The 12,310-nt window shown below is 38.2% G+C and overlaps 1 protein-coding gene across 2 annotated transcripts; it reads left to right on the plus strand.

Moving 5' to 3' along the window:
* Positions 1 to 200: 200 nt before the first annotated feature.
* LOC107708217 (E3 SUMO-protein ligase PIAS1-like) lies at positions 201 to 11,729 on the plus strand. 2 transcript variants are annotated; one of them, XM_016512389.1, is made up of 14 exons: positions 201 to 237; positions 335 to 779; positions 4,444 to 4,528; positions 4,831 to 4,878; positions 5,383 to 5,473; positions 5,866 to 6,009; positions 6,082 to 6,187; positions 6,772 to 6,845; positions 7,195 to 7,355; positions 8,516 to 8,646; positions 8,765 to 8,942; positions 9,230 to 9,366; positions 10,362 to 10,402; positions 10,816 to 11,729. In XM_016512389.1, the coding sequence occupies exons 1-14, from the start codon at positions 220 to 222 to the stop codon at positions 11,128 to 11,130; spliced, it is 1,974 nt and encodes a 657-aa protein (XP_016367875.1). In that variant the 5' UTR covers positions 201 to 219; the 3' UTR covers positions 11,131 to 11,729. The 2 variants fall into 2 exon arrangements, with proteins under 2 accessions (XP_016367875.1, XP_016367874.1); XM_016512388.1 differs by having other exon boundaries at positions 5,866 to 6,000; positions 8,747 to 8,942.
* Positions 11,730 to 12,310: the final 581 nt, after the last annotated feature.

Genomic DNA, 12,310 nt, shown 5'->3' on the forward strand with positions numbered 1-12,310 from the left:
TGTGATTGGCTGCAGGTGAGTCCAATCAGTACAATGGAGCATGGGAAATGTAGTCCAGGGTGACGTGCAACAGTTTGTGTGGTGTGAGAGTCAATGTAATCAGAAGGCGACCTCTGGTGGTGAGCAGACTGAAGACCACGGACCAGATTCGCGACATATAGGTTGTTCCTATGCAATGTGAATTATTTTTTCCCCCCTATGGAATAACCAAATAGAAAAATGGACCATCATTTTGGGGTTAACTGTTTCCTTTAGCCTATTAAGGTGCTTTCTTAAATATTTGTTTTGTCAATTGCATAAATTAACTCCTGTTTCTTCTATTTTTTTAAAACAGCAAATGGTGATGAGCCTCCGTGTCTCAGAGCTTCAGGTTCTTCTGGGGTATGCAGGCCGCAACAAACATGGAAGGAAGCATGAACTCTTGACCAAAGCGCTACATTTGTTGAAAGCCAGCTGCAGCCCTGCTGTGCAGATGAAGATCAAGGAGCTCTACCGCCGCCGCTTCCCCACAAAGATGGTGTCCCCGACAGACCTCTCCATCCCTGGCCTACACTCCACCACTGGAGGTGCTCCCGCTGGCATGCCCACCAGCCTGACACAGCTGGGATTCGATGGGCATGGCTCACCATCTCTACTCCCTGTCGCACTGCTCGGGCCAAAGCACGAGCTGGGCCTGCCCCATCTGCCCTCCGCCCTTCACCCAGTCCATCCAGACGTCAAGCTCCAAAGGCTGCCATTCTATGATGTACTCGATGAGCTTATCAAACCCACCAGTTTAGGTGAGTAACAGGAATGATCTCTAACAGTTGACTAGTTGATTATTAAGGTTGAATAGTGCTTTTACAGTAATGATTTTAGAAATGCAGCTTGTCAGAGAGTTTATAGCATGGTAAAGCCATTTCCAAGCAGTTTGTCTCTAAAGTCATCTCCTTTAAAGCATCATTCTTTGTCCTGGATGAACATAAGCAGTTTTGTGCCACTCTGTATTGCAGTCTTTCTCATGAGTTGCAATAAAAGTTACCAGGAGTTTTCAAACTTTCTGATGCCAAAGAGTAGGGCTGTAAAATTGATGAATCGCAATTAATCATTTCCAAAATAGCAGTTTGTATTTACATAATATATGTGTGTATATTTAATATCGATTTTAATCGATTTTACAGCCCTACCAAAGAGGACCCCCAAAGATGGTGAAACCCTAAAATGTAAAGTTATCTCCATATTTTTATGTGTAATAGTGTGAGAGAAATAATTATGGTTACACTTTATTTTAAGGAGAAGTTATTACAGTGTAATTACACAAATAGATATTGAGTAATACTAATTAACTACATGTATATAGTATATGGTTAAAGGGGTCATATGATGTTGCTAAAAAGAACATTATTTTGTGTATTTGGTGTAATGAAATGTGTTTATGCGGTTTAAGGTTCAAAAAACACATTTTCCACATACTGTACATTATTGTTTCATTATTATTGTTATGCCCTGCCTTACTGAAACGCGTCGATTTTTTCAAAGCTCATCGGTTTTAGGGATCTTATCTATTCACGAACAGCTTGTAACACTCCAAAGAGAAAGGAAAACTTGAAATCACATCATATGACCCCTTTAAGGTTAGGCTTAGGGTTTTTGGTCTTCTTAGTTACTTGTAATTATGCATAATTTACTGTTATTTCTATAGTAATTACTTGTAATGTGTAGCTACGCCACTTTAAATAATGTGTTAAGTTATTAAATCAACAACCACATTGATTTGTTTAAATAATTCACTTTTATATTTGTCATATATTTGTATTCATGGCAAAATATTAAAATATTTTCTGGAAAATATTTATTTTTATATGGTATTTATTAGGGATGTAATGATTCACTCAACTCACGATTTGATTCGATTCATGATTTTGATTTCACGATTCGATTTTCTCACAATTTTTTTTTAAACAAAATGACATTGAAGTCAGGAAATGAAAAGGTGTAATTTTATTACAGGGTGTCCGCAGGGTCTTAAAAAGTATTAAAAGTTGATAAATCAATTTGGAGAGAATTAAGGCCCTTAAAAAGTATTAAAAAGTCTTAAATGCCATTTTTCAAGGTATTAAATTTTGTATCATCTTTTCATTGTGTATTTGTCCGAATAGTGGGGTTCTGTGTAGTTTATTTATAGACATCATCTGTTACGGCGCTCACTGACTGACTGCACCGCTGCGTGATAGCGCAGGTCTTGTTATTTGATCCCGCTCTCGCTGAATTTCTGACCATTACCTCCCGCTCCCATCCGCTCCCGCGATTTTTGTGGCCGCTCCCGCAAACATTCTAATATTGTATATAATTTTTCGCGCATCAGGGAGCCGCTATCAATATGTGGGGTATTTAAATCGCTTTTGAATGAGCGCTTGCAGTCACAGTTCACTTTCAATTTCGCGATCGCCTGCGCGCTCTGTAAAGGGAGCACATCTTACGATATAAGATATTTGTCAATGAGCGCAGGATCTGAGGAGCAAATCCTCCAACATCTTGTCAGTCATCTCTCCTTACTCTCGACCCGTGATCAGTCAAATGTGACTCCTGCAGCTTTTGTTGGTTGCAGGGTTGTTTTTTCCACGGAATTGGGCTGCTTTTAAACTGTTGCCATGGGTTGATTTTTCCCCATGGGTTAAAGGTTTGAAATATTGCATGTATTACACTTGACTGAAATGCTTTTACTCAAACATTTTGCATTCTACCTGTAATAAAACTGTGCTAAATGTTTTGTGAAGGAGGGCCATTAGGAAGCCTTTGAGCTGTGTTTATGGTCAATGTGCATAACAGTTAGGGGTGCAACGGTTCTCGGTAAAAAATCGAACCGTACCGTTCTCAGTGACTGTAAAATATGTATTTTAGGGATGGAAATGACTCATTTTGATATTTGGGACATGGTCATTACGCTTTTTTGTACATCCTTTATGAGAAATGTAGGCCTCTCATGAAGACTTTACCTCCCCTACCTATACAAACATAAAGGTGCTCTTCAAGTGATTTATGGCTTATCAGATTGGACAAGGGCCATCTGTGCTATATTTAGTCATCCAGCTCACGCTAAGAATAAAAGTCCAATATCAATGGAAAGGATGTGTCATTAAGCACAGGGGGCTGTGTTAATGCATTTTGGCTTTGATAGTTCTCTCTTCAGTAAGTTTAAGTGTTATGTTCTTTTTCTGGTTTTGGTCTGTGAGATGTTCAGATAACTAGCCTTAGTGTTCTCACTTCAGGACATTTATTATTGTTATGTGGATTTTTCAAGTGCAAGCCTGTCATTTTATTCTTTAAAAGAAAATGAATGCCAAAGTAAGGACTCAGAATAAATATAAATCAAAAATGAGTTGAAATGAGTGCAGTTTGAATCAAATCTAGGTTCTTAACTAATGCTTAGCTCATTTCGGAGTGTGGAAGCAGGTTACCTTATTTCAAGTTTCATTTTCTTACAAGCACTCTTATAGAGTTCAATTTGAGCGCAGATTGCTATATAAGAAGTGCTTTTTGCTATGCAAGGCAAAGAACCCTGTAACATCAAATTGCTTTTCAAGCAACTTTCAGGAAACACAATGGTCCTTCTCCCATATTGAGTTGAAGCCCCTTGGATTGAACATTCTTTCTAGGTCAATGTGATGAAAATGATTGGAGAATTTTGAGTTGTTTGAGCTGAGAGGGCAACCAGTGTTGATGGATCTTTTGCGCACCAGAGAATTGGCTCACCTCCTCTCTTTCCTCTTGAGTACAGATTAATCATCTGCCAGCTTCTCACTGTTAAACTCACTGCACTTCAAGTGGAATAGATTTTCCTCTTCACATGACTAAGTGGTCAGTGTGCAGAAAACGCACCTCATTTCAGTCTCTTTCATTGAGTTCAGCCACCTATGTGTGCGATGTGGAGCACCTGTAGTGGTGCAGATAGAGCTTCCTCTTATCTCTCTCACTCTCTTGCTCCTGAAACTCTTGCTTCATTTAAGGAGATTGGGTTATGTAACCCTAGGTTATTTTTAGCTATGTTGTAGAGTTTGGCTTTGAACTAAACTGCACAAGCGTTGCATCGCGCCGTGTAAGCATAAAACCATGCCTGCATTTGTGATCAGAGAAATGACAAACAACAGAGAGTCACATTTAAATGGTTAACACATTTGAATTCCTTATTATTTTTATCAATTTAATTTGATTGTAGTAATTGTAGAAATTTCGTTTTATTCATGTTTGTATTTAAATTCTTTGATTTTATTTTGTAGCTATTTTATTTTATTTATTTATTTTTTGTCTTAACGACTGATGTACTTTCGGAATGAAAATGACTCACTAGCTTGGCTGACCTTCCTTCACAGAGTTCTTCAAGTCTCATCTCTGTCATTTCTTCAGTAGAGTGATGTTATGAGTTCTCTATCTTTTAGAATTGTCTCCTCTCTTTTTGTTTTACAGCCTCAGACAGCAGTCAGAGGTTTCAGGAAACATGTTTCGCGTTTGCACTAACGCCTCAGCAAGTTCAGCAGATCAGCAATTCAATGTAAGTGTGGGGGGATATAAAATTACAAAGTTAGACAAGGTAACATGGTTCGTGTGCTTGAAATAACCTAACTAATTTTGAGCTTGTAATACATTTCAGCCAGAACTGCAAAACTGCTGAATTTAAAACAGCTGTTAAGTAGTTTATCTTGTCTTGTTAGATATCTTCCTCTTGTTCTTACATAGCAGACAATAGTGCTTATCACACGTGCCCAAGCGAGCGGTCCTGTAGAATGTTTGGTATGCTTTTCTCTCCTACGCTCTGTCACACATTCCTTTACTCCCACCCTCTTGTCTCAAAAGGGACATCTCTGGGACCAAATGTGACTTCACCGTGCAAGTACAGCTAAGGTATGATAAGACAACAGTTTTCAACAAAAGATCTCCAAAGCGCAGCTGGAACATTTTGACACTAAAAAACATAAGTTAAATAATTAAAGAGTATCAGTTTACTTGCTACCATTGTTAAAGGGATAGTTCACCCAAAAATGAAAATTTTATGTTTATCTGCTTACCCCCAGGTCATCCAAGATGTAGGTGACTTTGTTTCTTCAGTAGAACACATACGATGATTTTTAACTCCAGCCGTTGCAGTCTATCAGTCGTGTTTTGTATTATCACCAAATCTAATGATAATGTAAAATGTTGTGTTTAACATTTAAAATAGCAAATTCTTTGGTTCAAAGTGCTGTGAGGTTGAATATTGTGTATTTGAATGTGCTGTGTCTATTTTCTGATTTTCTGTGTTGAAGCTAACCTACCCTCATCTTTAGAGCTTTCTTTTGTTTGGGTTTCTGAGAGTTTTGGAAGTCTTTCCCACACATTCCTAAAGAAATCTCAACACATATTTTTCAGGTTTTGCTTATCAGAGACAAGCTGTCCTCAGGAAGATCATTTCCCACCCAACCTTTGTGTGAAAGTGAATGGAAAACCCTGTAACCTCCCTGTGAGTCTGACTTTATTTTTGGCCACAAATCAGCAGGAATCTTTCAGTCTATCTGCGAATGACAGACAAATGAACACATGTATACTCAAATCTGTGGTGTAAGGAAAATATTTCATTATTTTTTATACTCAGTTGAACCATTTTAGAGTCATTAAATTACATTAAAAAAAATTTAAATTGTACAAAACCAAAACAACTGAATACAAAGTATTTGACACTTTCTTGTTTGATTTCCAAAAGATTTCTTGTTTTCAGCATCTTAAAGCCTTTTCATCAACATTTTTGACTCCTACAACAAATTAATATTTCAGATAGAAACGTTTATCTGTAGTTCATTGTTTCATGTGCTGGACTGGCTGTTTATCACAATGCCTTTTTGTGGTTGTCCTCAGGGATATCTTCCTCCAACCAAAAATGGAGTGGAGCCAAAGCGGCCGAGCAGACCCATGAACATTACCTCCCTGGTTAGGTTGTCTACAACAGTTCCCAACACCATTGTTGTGTCATGGACGTCGGAAATCGGAAGGGTAATGAATGTAAATCTGTTTGAAATCTGTTTCTGAAAACCACCATCAGAATGTGTTTTAAATACTTTGTTGTCCATACAGAGTTACTCCATGGCAGTGTACCTGGTCCGTCAGCAGTCCTCCTCAGTTTTGCTACAGAGACTACGGTCAAAAGGCATTAGAAACCCAGACCACTCAAGAGCACTCAGTATGTTAACTCTGGACTTACAACAGTTGAATTGAACCTTAATATAGCTGAATGTTAACCAGACAACAAGTGCGAATTTCTTCCACTTCATTTTGCAACATTTTCTTAGGATATTCAGGCATTCACCTACCAATGCTCCAATTCAACACCTGCAACTATTGTTTTAAAGGGGTCATATGATGCGATTTCTTTTTGGAGTGTTACAAGCTCTTGGTGCATAAAGAAGATCTGTAAAGTTGCAAAGACTAAAGTCTCAAATCCAAAGAGATATTCTTTATAAAAGTTAAGAGTCAGCCACACCTACCTAAAACGGCTCGCGCTAACACGCCCCCACATACCTACGTCACTATCTGGGAAGGCATAAACACATTTCATTACACCAAATACACAATTATGTTATTTTTAGCAGCATCATATGACCCCTTTAATTAAGTGATTATCAAAATAACGCTTTTTTCCAATAACCTGCAAAGTTACAAGTCTTACTTGAGCTACCTGTTAGCTGTGTGTGAATATGATGGGAGATATTCAATGTTGTAAATCAAGTGATCTGATTGATTTTGTGTTCTGTGCTCACTCTTCAGTCAAAGAAAAGCTTACTGCCGACCCTGACAGTGAGATTGCCACTACCAGCCTGCGAGTCTCCTTGCTCTGTCCGGTATGTAATGGACCATCAACCCTGAAGAAAGATTTTATTCTCTTCAAGGGGTTCTGTTAAACCTTGTAACGTTCCTTTGAACACAATTGCATTAATCATTTTGTCAGAATAATGAAACTCTGCTTCTTTTCACTGAGGCCACCGAGCTCTGCTTATGACTCTCTGATTTCCCATATTGTGTTCTTTGTCAGTTTAATATTTTTGAGCAATGGAGAATAAGCCACAAGCTAGCAGTTTAGAGATAAGAAAGTTCTCTATAATCATCATTCAGTTATAAAGTTTGAAAGCAATATGTGGCATTATAATGTATGCTGACATAATGTGTGTCTATCTGTGTGTAAATGAACAGCTGGGAAAGATGCGGTTGATGATTCCTTGCCGAGCGCTCACCTGCTCACACCTGCAGTGCTTTGATGCTACGCTCTACATCCAAATGAATGAGAAGAAACCCACCTGGGTGTGTCCGGTCTGCGACAAGAAAGCCCCATTTGAGCACCTTATTATTGACGGGTCAGTGCTACTCTCACTTTTTACACCTGTGATTGTGGGCCAATCCATTTTTGAAATATCAGCTAACCACGAACACGTTGAATTCGCCGTGTTTGGATGCCGATGTAGATTCGCAAAGCCATGAACATCAATAGCAATGCAACGTCCACCACTGTTGATTGTGTGTTTAGGCTTGTTCGGACTGCATCAGCGCTGTGCGGTCCAGTCGGTGTGCCGCGGGAGTGATTGGAAAGCAGATGACTCTCTTTATGCTTTTGGATTGCTTTCGCGGTGCTTTGGTGTCGTGCGCCGATCGGTCTGCATTGCGCCAATGCATCTCGAACAAGCCTGTTGTGTTTGGCGCTGCCATGCTAGTGTTACTGAGAAAGATGAGACGTATTCAGTGACGTAAAACCTGGCTCTGTGGTGGCTCTCTAGCCCGTGAAAAGGCAAACCGGTTCTTAGGAGGCTCGCCAGTTGAACCAACTCCAAACCGGCAATAGCACTGGCTTTGAACTAACACCCGGTTCATGCTGGTGGAAAAGGGATATTATTGATGCCAAACTTTTGAACAGCAATGTACATCATTGTCTAATGTGTAATATGAGCATTTATGCACTACCGTTCAAAAAATTTGGGGTCGATAGGATTTTTAAAATGTTTTTAAAAGAATTCATATGCTCACCAAGGCTGCATTTAATTGACTAAAAATATAGTGAAAATGGTAATATTGTGAAATATTATTACAATTTAAAATAACTTTTTTTTTTTGGAATATATTTTAAAATGTAATTTATTCCTCTTATGGCAAAGCTGAATTTTCAGCAGCCATTACTCCAGTCTTCAGTGTCACATGGTCCTTCAGAAATCATTCTGATTTGGTGCTTGAGAAACATTTCTTATCAATGTTAAAAATTGTTGTGCTGCTTAATATTTTTCTAAAAACCATATTTTTTTTTCAGGATTCTTCAGTAGAAAGTTCAAAAGAAAAGCATTTATTTGGATGGAAATCTTTTGTAACATTATAAATGTCTTTACTTTCACTTTTGATCAATTGAATGCATCTTAGATGAATAAAAATATTATTTTCTATTAAAAAACTTTGAACAGTAGCTTATACTGTCAAAACTGGAAAAAGTCTTGAGAAAGTGTTTTTTAAGGGCGTGTTTGTCTGTGTACAGGTTGTTCATGGAGATCCTGAGCAGCTGTGTGGACTGTGATGAGATCCAGTTTAAAGAAGATGGCAGTTGGGCTCCTATGAGATCCAAGAAGGTGGTACAGGAAGTGTCAGCCTCATCAAATGGCATTGAAGGTATTGTATGTTTGTTATGAAGAGTGTAGACAGTTGTCTCAAGTCTATATATAAAAAAGTGTAGACATTTGCAATGCATACTACATTCTTTTTGATTCAGGGAGGTCTGTTTTGTCAGTTGTGTCAGACCACAGAAACAGTTCGTCCCACGGCAGCAGCAGTAGCAGTAAGAAATTGGAGGTGATTGACCTGACGCTGGACAGCTCCTCTGATGATGATTATGATGATAATGATGAGCCTCCTCCTAAAAGAGCCTGCCCATCTCTATCACCAACCTCCCCGCCTGTCAACAAAGGGTGAGAATTTATATTTATTTTGAACAGTATGTTTATTGTTTTAACATTTAAAACCCAACATTTTTGTGAAATGTTTTAAAACCTTTTTTTGAAAAGTGTATTTGTGAGTGATTATAAATGCCACATTGATTCATATTTTGTCATATAATGCAAAGATATTCACATTTTTAAATGTGATTTTTAATGTTTTGATAATTATTGGAGCCAATGTTTGTGTTTCTTAAAATATTATTTTAATATCTCACTAGTTTTTTTTATTTTTATAATTTTGTTATATTTTGCTGCAGAGTGTTAAATCTGCATCATCAGGCGTCTCCGTTGGCACGGGCTCCCAGCATGCCAGCAATGGAGACAAACTATATCCCTCCCCCTCCTCTCATTCAAGACTACCGTCACTATTACCACACACCCAATGACCTCTCAGGTACCGTCATCATTCCACTAAAATAATATTTCCTCATATTTAATAAAGAATGTTCCTACTAGCTCATGCTCACTTGCCTTGGTTGTCACTACCATTCAAAAGTTTGGGGTCTGTAACATTTTGAAAGAATTTAAAATGTATTTTATGCTTCCAAGTAGGCCTGTCGCGATAATTAAATAACCGTCTAATCGCGATTATTTGATCTAACCGCGGTTGTTTCAGACAACCGCGATTATTGTGCTTTTTATATGACACAAGGGGGAGTCATACACCAAAAGAAACGGAAGAGCACCAGTTTGCTTTTCATGCACTGTATAGTAATTATTTACTGAACCCTTAAATTAATCACAATTATATAATGAAAGCCATAAAATTAATTATTTAATTACAATTAATCGCGATAATCGTCATAATCGCCAAAGCCCTAAAACAGACAATTAATCGCAATAACGTGACTATTTTTTAGACAATTAATCGTCAGCCAAATTTCATAATCGTGACAGCCCTACTTCCAAGGCTGTTTTTTTAATAAATCACAAATACAGTAAAACAGTATTGTTGTGAAAATGTTTTACTATTTTACTATATTTTAAGATGGAATATATTTCTGTGATGACAAAAATGTGCTCAAGAAACATTTTTTATTATTATCAATGTTGAAAAAAGTCATGCTGCTTAATATTTTTGTGAAACCCATAATACATTATTTTTTTCAGGATTCTTTGAATAGAAAGTTCATAAGAACAGCGTGTATTTGAAATGGAAATCTTTTGTAATATTACAAAAGGCTTTACATCCACTTTTGATCAATGTAGTTTAGATGAGTTTAATCATTTTTTTCCTTTGCATCATTTAACACATAATTTGGTAATGTAATCTTTGTATATTAAATCTGGGATTTCTTTTTATTTAATCCAATAAGCAAAGATTTAGGATTTTAAAAATATAAAAACTTAACAAATTTATGCCAAACAACTTTTTTTCTTGTTCGACAGATCTGAATTTCTTCTCATTTTTACAAGGGGACAATCACCAGGTAGGTTCACGCAGCACATCACTGCTAGAGGGCAGCATTGTGCTCGAACAAACGCCTATGTTTAACCACATCTGGTGCCGAATTAAATGGATTGGATGCACAATTAACATATACCCCCGGTTTCACAGACAAGGCTTAAGCCTAGTCCTAGACTAAAATGTAAGTCTTAGCTGTTTCAACTGAAAGAAACTTGCACTGATTGATCTTAAAATATATCAGTGCCTTTGTTTTGTCTCAAGATGCACTCCAGTAATGTTTTTTTCTAAGCATGTTTATAAAAATTACTTAAATGTCCTAATTGAACTGTGGCCTAATCCTGGCTTAGTCTAAGCCCTGTCTGTGAAACTGGGCCATGTATTTTTTTCTTAAACATCAGCATAGCCTTAAGTTGTTGATCTTTATCCTCTCCACAGCATTATAACATGGTCATGGCCGCTGCAGCCGCCGCCTCAGCTTCTGCGTCAGAAGACCACGAGCTGCTGTTGAACCGCTTCATGCCCTATGGTTCCTCTCAGCTCTTCCTGGAGCAGTCGGGGACGCCGGCGAGCAGCTCACTAGTGCCAGCCAACGGCAGCGGAGGCAGCAGCAGTGGAAGCAGCAGCAGTCTGGTGTCCTCCAGCAGTCTGAGAGACAGCCACCCACACAGTAACGTGTCCCGCTCGCACTCTGATGCCGCCGCCACATCCGTAATATACGGCTCTATCCCTGACGTAATTTCACTGGACTGACCACACCGGGGCGCCCTGCAAACAGACAAGCCTTTATCACAAACAAAAGGAGGGCGCAGAAGGAGCTTTGTGCACTCGTGATAGGATTTAGATGTGAATTGGATGGAAGGTGGGGAGAAAAAAAAAAGAGAACAAAGACTTTTGTAAAGAGAAGAATAAAATTGCTGTGTACAGAGAAGAAAAATCTATTTTCAGTTTTACTTTTGTATATAAACAATAGGACGCTGCCTACCCAGTGAGTGACTTCAGTTGGTATTTTCTCCATGGATACTGAAGATGTTTTTCACTGCTCTGTGTTGTTCCTTGATTATCTTATTCTGTACCTTTTATACTTTTTGCTATTTTATTTCACTTCAAATAATTATTTCAGTCAAAGTAATAGAATGGCGGTCATCTTTATCATTTTTTTTTCTAAGACTCTTTCCCTCAGCCATTGTTTGATCAGCGAGGGAAAATCACGTTATTTAATGCCATTATCCTGTGCAGGTAATTTATTGCTTTTAAGTTATGTAGGATGTATGCTGTACAGAAGCATTCCCTTATGCCAATACAGAATCTAGCCACGACATGCTTGAAAAGTCGACAGAGGTCACGTCTTATTCCAGTTGCGCATTCTTTCTCTTCCATCACCACATTAAGTATGTAAGAAGCGGAGTTTGGTTTCAGTGCCCAGTTTTGCTGGTTAGTTCCTGAGGTTAAACTCTTGTACTTTTTTCATGATCTCATATCCTTTGATGTTGTTTGTCTGAGCTAAACCTCAAAAGATGAGGTGTGGTTCGCAAAAACAGCGTTGAGGGTATCAGACACTATAGCATACCTCATTTAGTTTGTTGCAGATATGACAGAAAAATAACCAGAGTGATGTTGCAGTAGCCGTAGTGCAGACAATAATTATTTCCTCAAGACAGGAATCTTACAGAAGTGTAATATCCCACGCCAGCAGACCTTCAGATCCAAATTTGGTCCCAAGATTCCAGCTATTGAATGCTAGTTGACAGCTTTGTGTAAAAATGGCTAAACGCATTTGCCATTTCCATTTGGTGTCTCCTTCAGTGAATGGCGTTATTCCATTTTAAATGTCGAGAACGCCATGTATGAAATGTCATTTTCTCGAGGTCTGTGTGGTTTGGGCTTCAGGTGGGCTACAATTGAGATTTAGCTTTATAGATTTTCAAAGTGT

This window comes from Sinocyclocheilus rhinocerous, unplaced genomic scaffold (genome assembly GCF_001515625.1).
Source record: "Sinocyclocheilus rhinocerous isolate Xijiao unplaced genomic scaffold, SAMN03320098_v1.1 scaffold2670, whole genome shotgun sequence".
Classification (NCBI taxonomy): Eukaryota; Metazoa; Chordata; class Actinopteri; order Cypriniformes; family Cyprinidae; genus Sinocyclocheilus; species Sinocyclocheilus rhinocerous.

Excerpts from the sequence above, each read along its gene's own strand:
- LOC107708217 (XM_016512388.1), top strand. Across the intron at positions 4,529-4,830 it reads CAGCAGATCAGCAATTCAAT|GGACATCTCTGGGACCAAAT; the intron begins GTAAGTGTGGGG and ends TTGTCTCAAAAG. Across the intron at positions 6,846-7,194 it reads GAGTCTCCTTGCTCTGTCCG|CTGGGAAAGATGCGGTTGAT; the intron begins GTATGTAATGGA and ends GTAAATGAACAG.